The 21741-nt window shown below is 42.4% G+C and overlaps 1 protein-coding gene across 1 annotated transcript in view; it reads right to left on the reverse strand.

Moving 5' to 3' along the window:
* LOC144822229 (myeloperoxidase-like) overlaps positions 1–21741 on the reverse strand; it is a 187243-nt gene that overhangs the window by 92303 nt on the left and 73199 nt on the right. The window contains exons 7-8 of the mRNA XM_078679478.1: positions 7161–7367; positions 3567–3882 (exon numbers count right to left, since the gene is read on the reverse strand). Of these exons, the coding sequence (XP_078535604.1) occupies positions 3567–3882; positions 7161–7367 (523 nt within the window). The remainder of the gene's footprint in view (positions 1–3566; positions 3883–7160; positions 7368–21741) is intronic.

Below are 21741 nucleotides of genomic sequence, written 5' to 3' on the forward strand. Positions count from 1 at the left end.
CTGGGAATACCATACCTGGTGACGGTTACTGCAGTCGTGACCTTTTATATACAAGTAATATTTCCACACGGCCAGACTGTTATGGATGAGACAATATTGCCTTCAATACACATTTTGAATGTGAACTTTAATGCTGTAAGCAGACTGAAAGTCTCACTGTTTCAGAAGGACATGGCCTTAACATCTGCATGGGACGTGTTTGATCTTCAAATTGCAAGGTCTACTTCTGAGATACAGCATTACTCCGCACCTATTTCCCAAACTATTTTGGGGGACTAGTGCACAGCATTTTTAACATTTGAAATACTGAAGCGGTAGGGCCCCTTTTCAAGACAATTGGCTCTGGATTAGTTAGTACCTCCCAGATGGTCTTTGGAGTTATTCCATCTTTCATACACTCTGTGCTTGCAAGCATTTTTGGAGTTTTACCGCTTGTCCTGTTCCCAGTTGTCAGGACACTGGTTTTATTTTATTTTCACTGCAATGGATGTTCCATCATGGAGCCAAATGGGGACGGCACTACCACATGTGCTACTGTCTTGAAGAGTGTGAGAATGATGCAGTGCTGTGGCACACCCTTGCTTCAAGAACTGAATGACAACTGGTTCTTGTCCTTTCCGCCTGTGCGACTGCACTGCATGCAGATCATATTTCACTGTCAGCTGTGCACTTTCAAGTGTGCCCTGAATGTATGCTTGGGGATATAACCAGTCCAGTCTACAGACATCGCACTGCTGGTGGATCTCCTAAAGACTCACTTGTACAGAGTCCTGCGCGATTGCTTCAAAACACATATTATGAGCCTTCCTGGGATGCTTCAGCTAATGGTGAATTGGATCCTTGCTTGTCCTTTGCGGATGCAATACTGGCCATCATGCCAGCAGCTGCTGAGAGGGATGGATTTGAACATGTTTGATCCCGTATGTTGATGAGAGGGGAGCTAACAGAACACTTGTCTGCGTTAGCTGGGAACAACAATGTTTTGTGTACTCCTCAGAACATTTAAACATTCTGGCAATTTCAGCAGTGAAGATTTTTCAATTCAGCTATTTTTTTACTTGCTAACTTCCTATTAGAATGTAGTCTTTTTATTCACCTTTTTCTACTGGCATTTTTTGCAATTTGGTTTTCTCTATGACGCACAATGTTTGTATAATTTTAGGTTTTATATTAAATCTACATTTTTAGCTCACGTTTTAGTAAGTCACCTTATGTCCAAGGAGTGGGAGTTATGTGGTCACATTAGGCCTGGGTGAGTATACCTCCATTTTACATGTTCATGTTTTAAAGTTGAAATAATGACTGGTCCCGTCGCACTCGTATTATACTCAAGTTTCTAGGATTGTGTATATCTTAAATTTAACCCCTTCGGTGCTCATGACGAGCTCAGCTCGTCATGGCATATACCTCTCAGGTGCTCATGATGAGCTGAGCTCGTCATGACCACACCCGTTTTGGTTGCTGTCCAGCACAGCAGGGGAATAGCTCTAGCAGCCATGTGGTTAGGAGTAGATTCCTGGGCTTGGGTCTACAGGATGCTGCCTCCTGTCCTATGGGCAGAAATCTTCAAACTCTGGAATTGTTGCCCTTCCCTCAAGAAAGGGTCTCCCCGTAGACTCTCAATAAGAGAAAGAAACGCTTTTCCACTGTTTGTATCAATTAGTTTTAATACATTCAAAAGTACTTTTCCAAGAGTATTCTTTCTTCAGAAGTACAATGTTTTAATCTTCAGCAATCTTTATTATATTTATATTCCATTTTTCAGAAGATTGCTGAAGATTAAAACATTGTACTTCTGAAGAAAGAATACTCTTGGAAAAGTACATTTGAATTTATTAAAACGAATTGATACAAACAGTGGAAAAGCGTTTCTTTCGCTTATTGAGAGTCTACGGGGAGACCCTTTCCAGAGGGAAGGGCAACAATTCCATGTTTTAAAGTTGACATCTTTTCTTGAATGTTGACATTTGACACACATCTTCTTGCATGCCTGTATGATAATATTCTCTAAAATGACATTTGCTTATATTTTAATTTCTTCATGGGCATATAATCAGAGCCTTGGCCAGTTTGTACGAAAGCTAAAGTACACTGCACAAAATGTAGATGTTTGTTATTATTCGCTTGCCGACGGATTTGTCAGGATAGAATGAATAATGACAGCCTGACTGGGACTTCAGAATGGGAACACTTTTGAAGTGTATTACATAAATGACAACAATCCTTGGTTTAGTTAGAGGAGCATTTCTCTGACACTGTTAAGGTTGCCCCATGCTGGATTTTGCATCCTAGCTGAATCCTGTTTACCTCCTGATAAGGATGGTGCCCAGCTCTAAACCAAGAGAGGCTCTAAGATTAAACGTACCAACAGGTAGAGGAGTTGCTTCACCCTTCAGGGATTTTGACAGATTGATCCACTCTAGGCTCACTAGGATAGGGGGTGCTAGGTAGGAGCATAACTATAACTGTACTTATATGCAAGCATATAATCTATGTAACCGCACAATTTTTATTTTTATTTTTATTTTTTGGCAGAGTTTTATATAGCGCGAACTAGACCCAAACCGAATCGGGTATCAGAGCGCTTTACATAGCACCAGTTACATTACATTAGGACACACATTCATTTTTGTTAGGCACGGGGAGATTAAGTGATTTGCCCAGAATCACAGGAAGTTTGACATCGTTACCAAGACTCGAACCCAGTTACTCCAGGTCCGAGGTCGAGCGCCCTAGCCGTTAGGCTATTGATAATTTTCTTTACCATTCTTGTGATGCAGATTACTATGTTGTGATTCCTGCTATTGATAATTGCAGCGCACATATTTTACACAAGAATCTTATTGATTAAAAAAATATTTGACATGCCTATTTCTTGAATCTCCATTTGGGTATGCATGAGTTACCAAATGAAAGGGTTCTAGATCTAATTCCATAATTTCCTTGGGGAGTCAGGGTTGTCATGTTATAAGGTTGCACATACCACCTTTCACCTTGCTAGGTTAGGGGTACAGATGGTGCACTGTTATCTAGCCACGACTACAGTATCCTGATAGTGTGCATGTACTCAGTTGCGCACAGTTTTTGGTGTTTATGTTGTCTAACAAACGCACAGTTTTACATAGAAAGTATTAACTGTACGACAACCTCTCCTCCAGAAGAATTGTGTTTCAATTGCTAGTTCTCTCCCAACTGGAACTCCCTTTATCTAAGTTCGGCTAAGTACTTAATCAAAAGACCTCAAGTCGTCCAAAATGTGGCAGCAAGAAATCTGCTCAACGTCCCAAAACACACCTCCACTGAACATGACTTGGCCTCCATTCATTGGCTCCTCATTGAGGAAAGGATAACATTCAAAACACTCTATCTAGCATTTAAAGTGCTTCACTCCAGAGGTCCCCACTTGATGAGGGCATTATTGCCTGCATACTTCCCTAGCAGGGACTAAGATCTTCTACCGCTTGCCTCCTGAAGGTGCCCCAAATTCACAGAACTAGATGGTGACACAAGGTGATATATAAAAGAAAGTACACAAATCCACTGTAAGCAGAAATGATGCCACTCACCACTCAGGAAACAGGGTATGCCTGAAGATCTGTTGGTTAGGACGCAGAAGTCTATTCCCATGGTTTCAAAGGGAAGATACTCTCGGCCATTATCAGTAAATCTCTGGTTAACAGCCATAAGCCCAAATTGGTTTGTCATATTCCTAAGTCTGGTAGCCGTTGGCATGTCACTTCCATACACCTGGCTACCATCAATAAATGATGTCAGAATATTAATCTGTTCACGAACAGTTGATCCTTCATTGCATGCTGGAGCTGACCGGAATAAAGGAATGCAGTCACTTCTGTTTGAAATCCTTGGATCATTGGGTGGAATCTGCATTAAAAACATCACAGAAGAAGATGATCTGTTATTCTGATAAATAATATTAGGGCAATTTTTATAGGATGTGATGACACCATAGGACAAATGCACAAGGTGAACTGCAATTTGAGTATAAATGCCCCTTTGTAGGAACTGGAGATGTGGTAGGTACTCAGATGACTTATCTTGGATAGAGCTTACCAAATGAGTTACTAGAGGCAAAGATAGGGTAGTGGGTTATGGTGTAGTTATTGGCAGTCGAGATATGGCAATGGCTTACAAGGTATAGGTCTTATGTGGGTTGCATGTATGGAAGGAGAAGGCTTGAAACCTAAGCGGATGAGTTTTTATACATAGGTGTAGGTTGATCATTCTTTGTATGCATTAGCACAGTTGAATATGTAAACATGCCTCTTGGGGAAAGTAGAGGTAGAAATCTTGTATGGGTTCTATGGGTAAAGCTTTAAAAGTAGTGATCATAAATTTCCATGGATGTATTATAAGAATCAGGGATACAGTAGGGTGGTGTTCATTGATTGGGCTACTGGAACTGGAGATATAGGGACATGAGTAAGAGAATAATTAGGTTGGTTGTAAAGAGCATTGAAAGCAGAGCTCTGAAACCTCTTTGGTAGTTCCCTGGATAGGTTAATGGCTGAGAAGGACTTGACATCCTATACAGTATTTATTTATTTATTTGTTTATTCAATCTTTAACCCCTTGCATGCTCATGGCGGCCCCCGGCCGTCATGCGTCACGGTGGGCGTGTGAGGAGGACGGACGGGGGCCATCCGAATCCTGCCCACTTTTCAAAACACCCGCACAGCGTGAAAATTCACCGCGCATGGAACGGGTTAAACAACTTTTATTAGCTTCCTGGGGTGCATTTAAATGTTGTGCCCTGAAATAGAAGATTCTGTGTTTTAGTTTTAGGGATTAACATTTTCAGGGCACGCAAATAAGTTGTCACAAGTGGCAATATAGCAATGGATGTATCAAATGGTTAATGACTTTGAACATTTCGAAGATATTTGTTAGACAATTGGAATCCATTGACAGAACCCCATTGAAATTTTACTGGAAGTGGAGACATAGTGCTGGTATTGTTTTTGCCTATTGGTTGTAAAGGTATTGCTGCCCTAATTATTATAAGAGAGCAATTCCTGACAGATAAACTATAGCAGAGTAGTCTATCATAAATACAGAATGACTGGAGCAGTGCAACATTTTCAGGATATTTATAACAATCAACAAATTTGCACAGCGTGACTGTACATTGAAGTAATTTATATTAGTGGATATCCTGAAATTCTGCCAAGGATCCCACTCCCTGGGCTATAGGTTTTACATTCCTGACTTATCAAGGAAGGTGCATTTTTTAAGCCTGGCTATCTTGATGTTTGAGTTCAGATTAAAATTTGGAATCTCTAATAAATAATATGTATTAATTTCACATATTTTGTAAACCAAAGCAATATCCAGCTATGACATCAGAGTACTGTACTAAATAATGCAACAACAGAGTTCATAAAAAACAATGAAGACTGTGTTAAAAATAGCAACCTTATGACACTATCATATTATCAGTTGATGACAAACCTAGAATATCATACGTTTAAATATGTTTTAAGAAGGAGAAGTTTTGCATGGTCCCTGAACATCATCAAACTTTAGGAGATCCAGAGCTCTCCAGAAGTTTGCTATAGCGTTTAAGATCTGTTCCAGAGAAAACCTAAGAGACTGTGTGGCATTATTTTAGCCAGTCGGATGGACAGCAAGGTATAGTTCCCTAACCCTCACCAGACTGAGTGCTATTTTTTAGGAACAGCAGATGGTTCTTCCAAAATATTTTGCTATATAAGGAACACATACTTCACTAATAGGATTTAGACAGTAAGGCGTTGATAGATCTAAAGGCTTTTTCCCAGAAACATATGTGTGGTGACTCTATAAAATGGCAAACAACAAAATACTCGGGTCTAGGATGCTAAACTAATGGAAAAAACTGAACCCAGGAGTCTTGGAATATTCTTTTCTTAGGATGAAAACCCGCATCCACCAAAGGTAGCATGCACAAAAAATAGTGGAGTGGGCTATAACTCCCAAATAAACATCATTATGTGACCTTAAGCGAGCCTTTTACTAGCTGGCTGGTTCACGGTCCCCGGACAGTGAAAGGCTTGTTTAAATCTACATAACGGTGAGGACCCTGAGATCCTCACCAGAGCTAAACTCAAGCAGACACTAAACACCGACCATTTTGGGTCCAGCAGCTACTTGTTTCACATACTTATTGGTTTCGATTTTGGGGAGGGGGGGTGATATGTGTTTCACAATGTTTGGCAGAAGTGTCTAATTGTTAAGTGCTATTGAATGGCCTTAAACCTATGGCAGAAACATGTTAACCATATAGAACATTTCCACAACAGATTGAATTCTCCTCCCTGCAAAATCACTTGTGCATGATTTTTAATTCGACCCCCAACAGATAAGAATAAAGTCTAACATCTGTGGAGTATTTCGTTTTAATTCACTTGATTTTCATCTCTCTTGTACACTTTGCAGTATACACACACAATACTGTCCTATATAGGATCCTACCAAAAACATCCAAAGAGCTCCTCCTAATTCATTTGGGACTGTAGCCCACACCACAGTTGCTTATGGTGTGACGAGGAACCCTATGATGAAGCATGCACAAATTGGTGGGTGATGGTTTTCGTCCTAAAAAAGGAATATCCCTAGACTCCTGAGTTCAGTTTTTTCATTAGTTTAGCATCCTAGACCCGGGTATTTTGTTGTGTTTGTGATTAGAAGCTTGGGGAGCCAACACCAGCCTGTCTTAAAAACTCCCTTGGCCCTTTTGGTGTGTTTGTGACTCTACAAAATGAACAGTTTTGTGGTGGTTTTATGAACATAAAATGGTGGCGCCTCTCCAATACAATTTTCTCTAACATCAAGTCCATCCAATGGTTTTCCTGATAACAGAGCCATCAGCACTCTGTCAATTGGAGAGACACAGAACCTTGAATCTGAAAGAGGTGTAGGATCCAAGTGGAGGGTGACTGGGGCATCTGCAGATTATAGGGAGATGTCTCATGATCACTGTTCTGTAGATAAAAACCTTAATGTTTCATTTAATCATTACATTCGTTTATAGCTTCTTTAACCAATATCTTGGCCATTCAATGTTAAATGGTTTCATTATGCAAAGAAGTTGAGCAACTGATGGAAGCCTAATCCTATCATGCATACAGATGTGGTATGATGAACAGTGGTATGCATATTACCCTTAATGGAAAGCAAGGTGGTTCTCTGACACAGGTGTGTTCACAGTCCAGGCCCTCAGCAAAGGTAGTTTTGGCTGGAGTGTCTGGAGAAAGGTCCAGGTCATGGTCTGTCCACTGACCCCACTGCATGAAGGTAAGGGACCGTTCATCATCCAGTGTGATTTCATTGTTTGGAAACCGGACAATCTGGTTTGAAACAGCACGTGCCTGGAATAAAGAACAGAAAAAGATTATAGCCCTTCGGAGGGGACAAGGCAGGCTTCAAGCAGCAGGGCAGTCCTCTGTAGTACAAGGCAGTCCTTTGGGGTGTCGTCCACAGAGCCAGGAGTGAACTGAAGAGTGGGTCTGAGAGTCCTATTTTCATACCTGGTGCCAGCTTTGAAGTGGAAGAAACTTCTGAAGTTTTCCCCCACGGATGGTTCTGGAATTTGCTTCCTCCCTCCCCAGGCCCCAAGGTGTCTGGAGGGACAATAGCCTTGTGTCACGTTCTTCGTGAGTGTTCTGAGGCAGCACCTTAGAAATGTAAGAGGGGAAGAAAGCAGGTCCGCCCCTCCCATCCTTGCAGGATGGATCCCTTTGTGACACTGTTTAGGAGGGATATACAAAGGCCAACTGTCAACTACACCTAGCCAGGTGACCCAAGACACAAGTTGAAAGCACCAAATAAATGGGTAGGACAAGAAAATGCTAACTGTCTAAAAGTGGTATTTTCAAAATTGTGACTTAAAATCCGACGTTACCATTGAAGAGGATTGTAAATTACGATTCATCAGACACCGAACATGGTATTTTTTTTTCTGTTCCCAAATAAAAGTTATCACTTATTAAATGTAATGATTTCATTTGATGTTATACTAGGGGTGAGGTAGGCCTCACAGTAGTGAAAAACGAATTTAGGAGTTTTTCACTACCAGCACATGTAAAACTTAAAAGTAAATGGCCATCTTGCTAAACACAATGCACCAGTGGTGGCTGCTTGCATTGGAAAGTGGTAGGGTAATCAGGCAAATATATTGACCCACTTTCAGCCACTCTTGTAAGCCAGGAATGCCCATAGGTGAAACCCTAACGTTCTTAATTGTGGTCCGTTATGAACAGTGTTTATAATGGGCCATAATTAGGTGCTCTATAGTTGAGGCTGAAGGCAGTGTGAGTTTCTCACTCTTGCTAACAGTGTGTACAGATAAATAAAACAATTTGAAATTAAAAAAATTACTTACCTAATACTCTCTGGCCACGCAGTCTGAGGCAAAAAGGCAGAAAGGGGTGTCAGAGCCAACTCCCCTAACCATACCAGACACTGCTCTCATGCTGGTAACCAGCATGAGAGAAGTGCCAGGATTGGTTGGCGCGTGGGACTGTGCCTGCTTTCCAACCAGCTATCTTATTCAGCTCGGGTCAAAGATGTTTAAAGTGCACAGGGCAAGCTGCCCATTGCAAGACAGCCAGCCAAAGTGGTGTGTGCACTGTAAACTCCTCCTCACCTGCTGCCAGTCAGCTGCAATGGCCCCACTCCAACACTTGGGTCGGGCAGGCCAATTGCACTGAAGAATAAAATAGTAATATAAAATGTTATTACCATTTTAGTTTTTATGTTTCCCGCCCTGGCAGCAGGGTGGGCAACACTCCACCCTAATAGAGGAATTGCTGCTTCACTGCACCCTGCCCTATGAGCTTTTAAAGGCCTACTTTTTAGGGGTGGTGTATATGCACTAAAAAGGAAGGTTTAGGCCAGGCGAAAGGTTTATTTTGCCATATCGAATAGACAGTTTAGAACTGTATGCAGGCTGCAGTGGCAGGCCTGAGACATGTTTAAAAAGACTACTTGAGGGGGTGGCACAATGCGTGCTGCAGTCCCATTAGCAGCATTCAAGGTGCATTCAGGCTCAAGGTACATGTAGTATCATATATGAGGGACTTACAAGTAAATTAAATGTGCCAACCAGGTGTAAGCCAATTATACCATAATTTAGGGGAGAGCACAAGCACTTTAGCACTGCTTAGCAGTTCTAAAAGCCAACATAAACGGGCTTGGGAAACAGGAGGGGAAAGGCAAATATTTAGCAGAGAGCGCCAAGGTAAACAGTATTGTATAAACAAACACTCTTACATGTACTCACCAGAAGGTAGTTAAGACCTAGTTTCCATAGGAAAGGCGTTTTTTGTTTAGCCAATAACTTTGGCACCATTTTACGAATCTTCACGAAAAGTTCAGAATTACTATGACACTCAGTTTAGCTGCTGTGTTGAAAGTTTCAGGGTGATTCGTCAAGCGGGGGTTGGGAAAAAGGAGGGACCCAAAACGCTTTTTCCCAATGCAATTTCATATAGGGATTTTGAACATGATTATAGCCCAAACAGCTGGATAGAATTACACCAATTCTGGCTGAAGGGTAGCTCTTGGTCCAGAAAGAGCCCTTTTTGTTATTTGGTGTAAATCTGTTCAGTAGTTTTTGAGGTATTAAATGAAAAAGAAATATAGATATCCGGATCCAGATAGCGGATCCACATAAACATTCAAGGCCCTAATTGGCTAGCCGCAACCTGAGAGAAAAGTTACGGCCACCAATTTATGTATCAAGAAACTGTCCCTGAGGCTAAAATGTAAGCTTCAATTTATATGAAGAGGTCAGGGCAGAGGTTCTCTGACCTCATGATTGTGTTACATAGGTGTCAAAAGTAGATATGATGGCAAGAAATTGCCTACAAATGTTTTTTTGCCATGTGTGAGATCCTCTGATCCACTGTGCGGCACAGAGAAGCCCGTGTACATTCGTGACAGAACCACGGATCCTGCGGTGAATTAAAAAAATCATTAGATACTCACACAGCCACTCAACTACCCATGCAGGTGCTCTCGCACTCACTAACAAGTCAATTCAGGCGCTCTCACACCCACTTACAGACCTACTCAGACAGTCACATCCACTCACAGACCCACACAGCCACTCTCACACCCATCACAGATCTACTCAAATACTCACACACCCACTCACAGACCCACACACAAATAGTTAGAGCCCCACACAATCACACACTCACTCAAAGACCCACACAGGAACTCTCACACCCACTCACAGACCTACTCAGATTCTTTCATTACCACTCACAGACCTACTCAAATACTCTCATGCTCACAGAACAACACAGACACTCACACACCCTGTCATGGTTCCACATAGACACTCACTCCCTCACAGATGCCCACAAGTATTCTCACAGGAATGAAAAATGGAAGCTGGGAAGGCGAAAGTGACGCTGCACTTGCACTACTAAAGGCAGATGCAATGTTATGAACGTGAAGGAGGTACCCACGATGAGTTTAAAAACACAGGCCTCAAACTACCAGAATGCACCTCAGACCACGCCCACTGCGGCAGAACTTTAAATCACGCTGCAAGTGCAGCGTCACTTTCGCCTTCCCAGCTTCCATTTTGCCCAGTCGGTGAGAAATGGATTTGTTTCCTGAAACCATTTGGCAAACGAGGCACACTGACGCTTGAACTGCTGTGTTTGTATTCTGCAGGGTGCTAATAAAGGAATTAACAACACGCTACGTGAGGCCTTCCAATTTTGGGTGTTTGTGATTGGAATATGCAGTGGCCTGCCTCAGTCACGGAAAGCCCCCCCACTGACAACACGAGTCTACAGCACCAATGGGAAAATAAGAGGCGCTAACAGAGCAACGTGTTACAATTGGTGGCCACACAGAAGGCAAATTACTCACCTGGCATGTTGCTTGTGAACCTACTCAAGGCAGATACAATGTTAGGAACGTTATGGGAGGTACCCACGATGGGTTTAAAAACACTAGACTCAAACTACCGGAATGCACTTCAGACCACGCCCACTGTGGCGGAACTTTAATTGCTATTGCAGCGTCACTTTTGACTTCCACGCTTCCATTTTGCCCAGTGGGTGAGACACACACACACACACACACATGGCTGCGTCTTAATCATGGCTAACAGATTTAGTAAACGAGAACAAGCAGCAAAAGAAATGTTTTCTAACAGTAGTGTATGTGGTTAAATGATGATAAACCCGCATGGCTCACATGGGGAACAAGATGGTGATCCAAAAAGAATAATGAAAGACCCTGAATAAATGATAGTGATTGAACCAAATAATTGGTCGGAAAATGTAACCCTGAGAAGATATATTGAATGTCAACAGGTTCCTAGAGGTCTGCAAATATTGGTGTTACCTACCCACAATGATATGGATCCGTACCTGTTAGTTAAATGGCAATCAGACACCATGGAATGCTCCATAAAATTATTGAATATATTAATCATCAATGCAGAACGCAAGCTGTCAAATACCTCTAAAAGAATAAAAGATCTAGAAAAATCTGGAAAAATATGTTGAAACAGAGAAAGGTAAAAAAGTGTTTGAAGAACTGGAAAAAAGAATAGGTAAGAATAAAAAGGAGGTGCAAATGAACAAATTGTAAAAATTGAACAGGGATAAAACAGACTATGCAATGCGGAGAATCTACATTTTTTCAATATGATGCACTTCATACCAGACAAAGAATGGATCAGATGTGAGACATAGCAGATCCACCATCAAGTGTGGAGAGCTCAGAAGTTTGCACCGGTGATGAAGGTACCTCCTCAACTCCTACAAAACTGGGGCTCAATGAATCAATCAAATCAAAAACAACAAGAAGGAGTAGGAAGAGGAAGAGGAAAACGTGGTAGAGGAGGAAAGAAATTTGATGAAGCACAAAATAACAATGGAAGATGATCCAGTGATCACTCTTTCAAGTAGGCCATTAGAGGAGGAGCTACGCTAGCAAGCAAGATGGCCGCGTAAGCTACCGGCTCCGCCGACCTCCCCCAGCAGCTCGTATATCCTGCAATCGATCCTGAACTCCCACCAGACTCCCGCGCACATGAGGCGTTTCTGATTCTGAAGGTGCAATCCCGAAATTTCCATCTTGTCGGGTGACGAAGATACGCCGTGTTCCATTCTCGGCCTAACTCAGCGTGGAAGCCGGGGCCTCGATTTCTAGCCCATCCGGGTTAGAGTTGAACAACATCGGCCGCGGGACCTGGGCTGCGTCCGGTCTCCCGAACTGGGACACAATTTGCTTGTTTTGGATGGCGACTCTGTGAACTGTTTACACCGAGGACACAGCAGCGTGACGCACCGGTTGCTGGGATCGGGGGTCCGACGCCCGGAGCCTCCGCTAGCTTCCCGGGGTGGACGGGCTTGGGCCCTCGCTAGCGGCGAAGGTGTCGATATTGCTAGGCGGAGAGCGCCCACTGTTGTCATCGGCTTCGTGTGTGCCTGTTACCCCGGAGTAGTCGACCTCCGGGGTTCAAGTCCTGCTCTGTCGATTCGCGAGAGGGGATTGAGGGGACGGAAGGCACACCATCGCTGCAGACCGTAATGGCCGCCATTGGGGCGCTCTACTCGCACATCACCGCCTTATTCCAGAAACTGTTTGTAACAGTGGATAACATCTGTCTGAAACCAGAGAACGACTTTTCGGTATGTTTTCAGCAAGCTGTGGTACCCGTGGAGCAGTATATGCTTGAGATTGAGGACCCCGTGTGGAAGCCAGATTTCATGTGCTTTGTTGATTCCCAAATAACGGCTAGCGCGCCTGTGACTATCGTCAGCTTCTCCTGCTCGATCCCTATTCCGCCAACCATGGACATGGACAGTCTTAAGTGCCGTAACGAGTTCCTCAGCGACTATTGGAGAGATTCGCTATCCTTTCACACCTCTCCTCGCCTGATTTGTGGATATCGTGAACTTTTATCCTGTTCTCGATCCTACTGCACTGACTTGAACTTTTATGAACGCTCTGATTTTTCCATTGTGATTGTGGTTTGGGTGATAAGGGCTCTCATAAAGAACCGTACTGGCCAGGGTTGAATCTGACTGCTATGGCTTGATAAAATGCCTTGATCCGATGCCGGGATTGTGACCTATAACGTCGCGGGAGTTGGGTGGTTTTTGCTATACTCCCCCGGTTTGATTACATACTTTGCTACATACTGTATTGATCATGTTTCGGGTGGTCACTTCTGGCGGGGGGTAAGGGAGACCGGGAGTGTGTTTTAATTCTCCTCCTCCGCTTCTTTCCTTCTTTTAGGGTAAGTTTCTAGGCGACAGGCAAGCTGCTAGTGGGGTAGGCCGTAGCCATTGCAGGGGTGCAGGGTGGGGGGTTAGGGGGGGGTTTATTATTTTGCCTTTATTTTGTTCTATGGCCCTTTTTCTTTCCTTTTTCCTTCTATGAGAGGCGGGCTGTTTATCCTTCACTGATTCCTTATTCGTCTGGGTGTCTACACGGGCTCTAATACTCCTGTATCTTGGTGGGTTGGTCTTACGGATGTGATTCGTACTAGATCGTCTACACGTTGTTTATCCTTCTCATATGCGTGAGTATGATGACGTCCCATGTTCCTTTATAATTGATTATTTGCAAAGCTAAATCCCCTCGCCTATTACTGTACTGTATTTTATAGTGTGACACCTGATATCTGTAATGCCACCTCTCGTTTCTTTAATAAAAAGAGTTAAAAAAAAAAAGTAGGCCATTAGAAATTAAACATCAGGAATTACTTAGCAAAGGTCTCTCTTTTTGTCCCGATATCGGTACAGATTTGCCGAGTGCGAGGATCGATCTCTATAAATTCTTTAGAAAATTGAAATTAAGGAAACACTTTAAAACAAGAAAACATAAAAAATTGACAGAGGACAAACTTCAAGCATTGTCTATTTTAATGGGACATGATATACTACAATTGAGAATACTCACTGATCTAGAAGATGAATTGCGTATTGAGGGAGATGAGGGCAGTACCAACTCCTTTACTGATCAAGAATTGTGCACAACAATGAATATAGACACATGCATATTCATGAGCAGCAGAAGGGAGAATACATCTAGATTTGCCCCCAATTACCACCTCAGAACAAAAGTGACCTCTTTCAAGAGCTAGTTTTTGATGGCCTTAGGAATATAGCAACAAAAGGAAATAAGGCACGACACTATGGTTGTAAAGGAAACATGACTAAGAATGATTGGACTGCTTTGAAATAACTACAAGGAAACCAGGATATTATATTTAAACTTCCGATACAGGTGGGAATATCGTGCTTATGGACAAGGACATGTACATGTTAGAGGCAAAAAAGCAGCTGAATTATCATGATCATTATGAAAGGTTAACAAAAGATCCAATGAAAGAAATAATGCAGATTTTTCAGTGAGAGAATGGCATGATCAAGAAATGAGCAATTGATATTACCTAGCATACACTTTCTCCCAAAAGTACATAAGAACAACCGGCCGGATCACCCCATTGTCAGTTCTTACAAATCGTTATTAGAGAATGCCTCTAGATTTGTAGATGTATTTTTATTTCTATACGTGTCTAGTTTTCCGTCTTGCATTAGAGATTCAATGGATTTTCTAAACAGAATAAATGCGATCCCTTGGAAACAAGATTATATCATGGCGATGGTAGATGGAGTATACCGTATGGAAAATTTTTAAGAGTGAAAAGGAACTGCTTGGAGGAGAAAGACTTTGGCGAACAGTAAAGAGAGATGGCCCCAAGGTTCTTAAGATATGGCTACCCTTTTTGAGATCTCGCATAGGCAGCGCATGCACTGCCTCTACGAGGCATCAAGTAATCTGTATGTGTTGGAAAGTAGCCGGTAGTTTCTCCTGCCGCTTGCCATTTGGTGAATGTTGGCACAGCTCCTGTTAGCTGGCTTTTTACTGGCTGTTGATGACAAACTGACTTCCGTGTAGTCCAGAAGCAGCAGCCACTAACTGCCGTTTTCGTCTGCCAGATCGCACTTTCTTTTTGTCGCGCATCTCTGCCTGACATAAACATGGCAGCGGCGCATGCGCAAGGTTGCGGCAGGAGCCGGTCTGCGCGAGGGGCAGGTAGCGCATGCTGCTTGTTGGACCCCCACCTTCGCTTCTCTGTTTCTATGGCAGGCCTCAGACCTGAAATGGATTCTGCTTATTAAACGCATTGGCTCTAACGCGCATTTGCTTTGAATGGCACTCGGACACACAGTCAGGGCCATCGCGTCCCCTGGTGCCTGAGGATAGCGTTATCTCCCCGAGCCAGTCATCCGCCCATTGTCGTCCTTTGGTCTCATTACCTCATTTCCAGGCCGGGAGCTCCACGAGGTACTTACTAAGGGTGGCTACTGAGGAGATAAACTGCTCTTAGCCAAGGTGGATGAGAGAGTCTCATCTGCAGGCTGCAGCGCCTCAACAGGGGCACTCCAAAGAGAGTGTGGGGTAGGCTGAGCGGAGTGCGCGAGAGGAGGGCCAGGGACATAACGCAGTATGATAAACCCCCCACCCCTATGTCCTGTAGAATACCGTAAGGGGCACCTGATACTCTACATCTCAGAGATATTCATAGATTTTACACTGAATGGGGATGCGCCCCTAATGAGAAGGTGGGTGCACCGCAGGTGTTACAGGGGGCTGTACTACTCCCCAGGGGAGGGCATTGGAGTGTACTATTGAGTACAGACAGTGATTTGAGTGGGCCGGGTCCTACCGGTGTTCAGCCGCGGCAGTTCTAACAAGCATTTGAAATGCAATAGGTCACGCATTTATGCAAGTTTAAGCTATTGGCATTGTAAATGACAATGCCTTTTAATTTATGTTTTTAAAACAAAAATAAAAGGCATTGTTATTTGCAATGTCAATAGCTCAAAATCGCGTAAATGCGAGACCTTTAGCATTGCAAATGCTTGTTAGTTTTAGTTGTTGGCCTAAAGAGAACCAAACAAAGGAATAGACACAATCTTTTGATACCAAAAAAGAAAAAGAATTCAATGGAAAATGGGAAAACCAGATACATCATGGATTTTAACGAATCCGAAAAGGAGATCAAAACATTTATTAAGAGCAATTGGAAGATTTTGGAACAAGATGAAGACCTAAAAGATCATCTTCTGAACCATCCAAATATAACATATCAAAAATTGGCATCACTGGTCGATATTTTGGTTCAAAGTTTTTTGACCAACCAGAGACCAACATCTAACTGGTTACCCACCAAGAAACATGGTTTTTACAAATGGAAAAAATGCAAAGCTTGCAATGGGGTGACAATAGAACTACTTTCAATATAGTAGATGGAAAGACTACAAATATCAAGGAATATATACATTGTGAAAGTGCACTTGTGATATATGTATTAGAATGAGAATGTGGAATGAAATACATAGGGAGTACCATCAATAAATTGAAGCTTCGAATTCTGCAACATATACAGGCTTTTTACCTATGTCATTGCAAACCACATGTAGGACAAATACAATGGGGACATGAGCACGTTTGTTTTGTTATGGTATTCAACAACCAAACCAAGTGGTGGTGATCGTGAATTGAATGTACGAAGGTCAGGGTCAAGTTGGATTATAATGATTGGTGCAGAAAATCCATGTGGGTTAAATACAAATGCTGAACTCCATGTCCAGCTAATAAACAAAAGCCCCCCAATGATAAGAATAATTGTCCTTCTATTTCGAAATTTGAACTGATGAAAAGACAATGGAGATGAAGATAAGTCATATGTCCTAGATATCTGTATGTAATGGCATTTTGGAATGGTCTCTTATAAATGATTTTTATGAATGCTATAAATTGTGGAGAGAGTTTTTACTGAGTCCTTATGTTTATGATAGACTCTCTTTCTTGATTATAACAATTAGTCTAATCCTTCGATACTTCTCTGACTTAGAAGACTGGGCACACAAGTTCAGAGAGCGCACAGACGGCCGCTATTCCTTCCACAAGGCAGCCAAGCCAAAACAAATGTTGCTAGGCCTATTCTTGTATTTTTGGGCAATTTTTTGCTTCATCAGGCAATTTTTTTTTAAGGCTCGGCCTACGACTCCTGTCAAAGTAGACACTATGTAAATTTTTGGGAGGTCTGACTTGTGCAAGTCAACTATGGACAGGCGATGGCAGCTCCGCCAACTTATGGACTCGTTCAAGGCTGTCTGTACACAGGTTTTTTTACAGGAGCCTGCTCGCTTAAAAGTCACTAAGGATGGTCGTACACATTTTTTTTTTAATGAGCAGGAGGCGAAAAAGGCACTCTTTAAGTGGCAGCCTACTCTTAATGTTTGATTTGATGTCTCATCAAGGCATAATATGAACGGGGGTCAGGGGTGGGTGGGGCGTCTTCCATATGCTGTGACATCAGGTCAGTAAAGAAGGGGGGTGATTCCTTTTCCAAGACACGGGGTGAGGGGGTTGGAAGTCGAAGGGATGGGTGAAGGTGGGGAGGTTTGTGGGGAAAGGGGGGGTTAAATAGCCACGTCGCAGTTAAAAAAGCACAGAAAGTGTACAAACAGAGCATTGAGCACAGGTTTAAGGGAAAAATGTATTTTCTTGTGGATGGAGAACGATTGGAAACTACAAAGATTATATAATGCTGAGTGTGAAATTTATGAGTTGGAACGTCTGTGGGCTGAACCAGGCTAGTAAAAGACGACTGGTAGCTGAAGAACTCAAGGTGTTTAAGCCTCATATAGTCGGACTTGCTGAAACACATTTGGCCTTTAAAGATAGAACTAATTTCAAGGAACTTGGCTGTGATTTGATTGTGTGTACGTCACAGTTGGCATCTATCCGTGGGGTTGCTTTATTGAAGGCCAAACATTGCACAATAAAGGTTTCCAGGGGAAGATGGGCAATTGCTCAGCTCTTAATTTTTTGTCATAAGGTGACAGCATGTATGGTTTATGGCCCTAACGTCGATTGCCCTGAGGTTATCTCTTTTTTATACTCTGACCTATTGGAATGGGCTGGAGACCCCATAGTTATGGGAGATTTTAACTGTATCTTAGACAAGAAAATTGACACTACAAATACTGCAGAAAGAGTTAGAATGGCTCAGGTGAGGGCAGCTATACAAGATTTGCTTCATATACATCAATTGGAGGATGTCTGGAGAAAACTTTTTCGTACAACACCGGGGTACACCTTTTCTCATCCTCACAAACAGTACTCCAGAATTGATATGATCTTTACTAACTATGCTCTGTTGGACAATTCCTCCATGGTGGTATGTCCCAAAGTAACATCAGACCATACTCCCATTATGCTTACTGTACATTTCAGTTCTGAGGCGAAAGAACAAGCAAGAGAATTCTCGTTTCCTAGGCACTATCTCTGTAACACTGACTACGTAACCTATATGCAAGAGATACTGAAGGAATTCATAGTAAATAATCTATATACTGCATCCTTTGCAATAGTCTGGGATTGCTTAAAGGCATAGTTGAGAGGGGCTACACTCCAATACATTGTTAAGCAGAATCGGCTTAATGTTAGTCAGTTAGAAAACGAGCATAGGTTATACACTGATTTAGAGCAGCTACATGCACGAGCGATTGCCTTGAAGGACACTGGCGAACTACCAATATATACAGCTCATTGATATAAGAGTGAAGCTCAGTAGAAGGCTAAAGGACAAAGTAGCCAACAACTTTTCTAAGTTCAAAACGAAACAGTATGAGTATGGAGAGTGGGTGGGATACGTTTTGGCCTACCAACTTGCAAATCAGAAGGCCAAGTCACATGTTAAGCAAATTAATGATGCAGATGGCCCCATTTTCTTTAAATCCCAAAATATAATTGAGCAAATAGAATAGGATATTCTATGCCAATCTGTATAATGAGTCAGCCAGATTTAATCATCAAATGGCTATAGATTATATATAGGGCTCCCGGTTTTCCGTTTACACTGAATTTTACATATAAATAGAGACGGAAAACAAGTTTTCCTTGGTCTGTATTTATATGTAAAAACGGGAAAATACTAGCACATTTGGCGGCGCTGCCGTGCTCCAGCAGAGAGTTACAAAAAAATAGGATGGTATGGTGATTGCTCACCACAGAGTAAGTATCGCCGCGGACGTTGTCACAAAAAAGCCTCGTAAACAAGTGAATGGTCTTTTAAAGACCTGTGAAGTACTCGGGTGCGGCTGGCAGCACAAAAACTGTGTGCGCAGGGGAGGCCGTCTCAGCCCGGACTTGGACTATTTAAGGCAAGGAGTGCATCCTCAACAATCTTTCATGCTTACAATTTCTCTGTCCTGAAGGAGGGTTGCACGCAGTTGAAGACTTTTACAGGTGTTATTTCAATCAAGATTAACATATCAGTACGGAGACAGTGAAGAGTTGGATTGAACTCTCTCCAGTTACAAGTGCACATGTGACATCTTAAGGACCGTGGCTGATACAAGACTAGTTGAACTGTGGTAATTCATTTTACGGAACTGATAGATGGGGTAGATGGGAGCTCGGCGCACAGATTGGAGGCATACGGCTAGAGAGGAGAGGGGCACGATCGTGTCAGTTTGCATTGAGGAGGTGGCAAACTCATTACATATTATCAGGAGAAGGGAAAAATGTGAGATTTGTAGTCAGATGTCAGTGACTTGGAGAGAGAAAAGGGGGAACGAGTGGTGGAATGGGTTTGATTCACGAGGATAGCTAGAAAGCAGAACGGCATTGGGTAGTGCATTGTGGTAGTTGTGGTTTCCATGAAAGGACTGGAGTACGGGGTATAGTAGAGGGGTGAAAGGCTGAAAGCGTCATTAGTAAAATGAGAAGATGGACAAGATGGGAGTTTGGGAGGGAGATTGAAGTTATATGGAGAGATATGGGAGAGGTATGAGTGGCAGAATGGGTTTGATGCACGAGGATGTATGGTGATTTTTGTTTTTTTTGTTTTTTGGAATTATAAGGAAACAGTAAAGTGCAAGCCACCCTCACTGTGCAATCTGTGTCAGTTAGGGTATGGAAAATCCCGATATTTTTCCCAATTAAAAAATGATAACATGCAATTTAGAAAGCAGTGTTGGGCACAGACAGGCATGCTTTTTCAGGCTGCATATTACTCTTGTTTACTGCATAATTTGAATTGAGATGCTTCTAGGTGTTTAGAGCTGGGCACAATTAGGTTGTACCTGAAGGCAGTGTGAGTTTTTCTCAGTGAGGCCCTATGGTGTTCAGTGTGGGAGACGATGTGGCACTCTGTGCCGATGACAGAAACTGCAAGGCTCTGAGACAAATGGCTTTTGATAGCACTTTTAGGCGTATGTGTTCACCAATAACAAACAAGTGCATGTGTGCATTGTCAATTTAAATAAATGTGGAAAAATACTAGCTGCAACGTCGTCTTTTACTTGTGGGAAAAATAAATATGGATAAATACAGATAAAATGCCCAAAAAATAAATATGGATAAATACAGACGGAAATGGCAAAAAAATAAATACCATAAAACCGGGAGCCCTAATTATAAACAAGAAAGTGCATTGCCTGTTTTGGATCCATCCCAAAACTTGGTATTGTACAGAAATGCGGACTACAGCAATTTGGGCACTACCCTCTGGCAAAGCGGTTGGCGAAGATACTATCCCGCTTGAGTTTCACAAAACCTTTAGGGATGTACTGACCCCGTTTTTTCTTGAGTTGGTCAATGAGATACTGCAAGGTGGAGACGCGCCTCCCTCGTGGAACAAAACTAATATAATTGTTTTCCGAAAAAAGGGTAAACCTGTGGAGGATATGACCTCATACCGACTGATATCCCTAATTAATGATGACGCTAAAAAAAATTCCGCTTATCCCCCGATCCACGTATTAGTATCAGAACAATAGCATGGTTTTGTTCTGGGTGGGGATACTACAGCACACATAAATACAGCTATTGCAGCATTTGATGTATCTAGCCATTTAGACCAGCAGATTGGGATGTTGATGTTGGACGCCGAGAAGGCCTTTGACCGAGTGGCCTGGGGTCTCTATGGCATACAATGATATCTCTAGGTCTCGGTCAGAGGTTTGTCCCAGCGGTACAGAAACTATATTGTAAACCAACTGCTGTTATCAGGCTTAATGGTCTCGTATCCTCTTCTTTTAGTATTCAGAGGGTCACGAGGCAGGGATGTCCGCTATCCCCCCCCTATTATTTGCTCTCTACATTGAGCCCTTTATTAGGCATTTGCTCCATAATGTTTTTATTTCACCAGTGTCCTTCAATGGTATGGTTTTAAAAGTCTACTTATGCAGACGACATCTCTATATATACCAGTGGAAGCTATAACAGTGATAACCCAAGAGGCACAACGTTTCGGATCTTTTTCTGGATACAAGCTTAACTTAAACAAGACACAGTCAATTCTAAATTTTGTACCTGCATCTGCCCCACTCTCGCTAGGTATTACTAGATCTGCTACTTATTTAGGAGTTTGTCTCAGTTGTCGTACTGATGATCTTATCACTTTAAACTATGAGCCGCTGCTCAAAAAGTTGCTGCAGATTTGCGTAGGTGGCATAAGCTACCACTGACTATCATTGGGAGGTGCAATATAGTAAAAATTAATATTTTACCAAAATTTCTTTACCTGTTCCGCGCTATTCCACTAAGAGTTCCTTTGTCATTTTTTAAGCGGCTTGACAGTGTTATTGGTAGTTATATATGGGGCTATCGCAGGGCGAGGAGAGCTCTTAAGTACAACAAGCTAACTTATGAACAAGGTGCTTTTATACTCCCTGACTT

Source organism: Lissotriton helveticus, chromosome 3_1 (assembly GCF_964261635.1).
Source record: "Lissotriton helveticus chromosome 3_1, aLisHel1.1, whole genome shotgun sequence".
Lineage (NCBI taxonomy): Eukaryota > Metazoa > Chordata > Amphibia > Caudata > Salamandridae > Lissotriton > Lissotriton helveticus.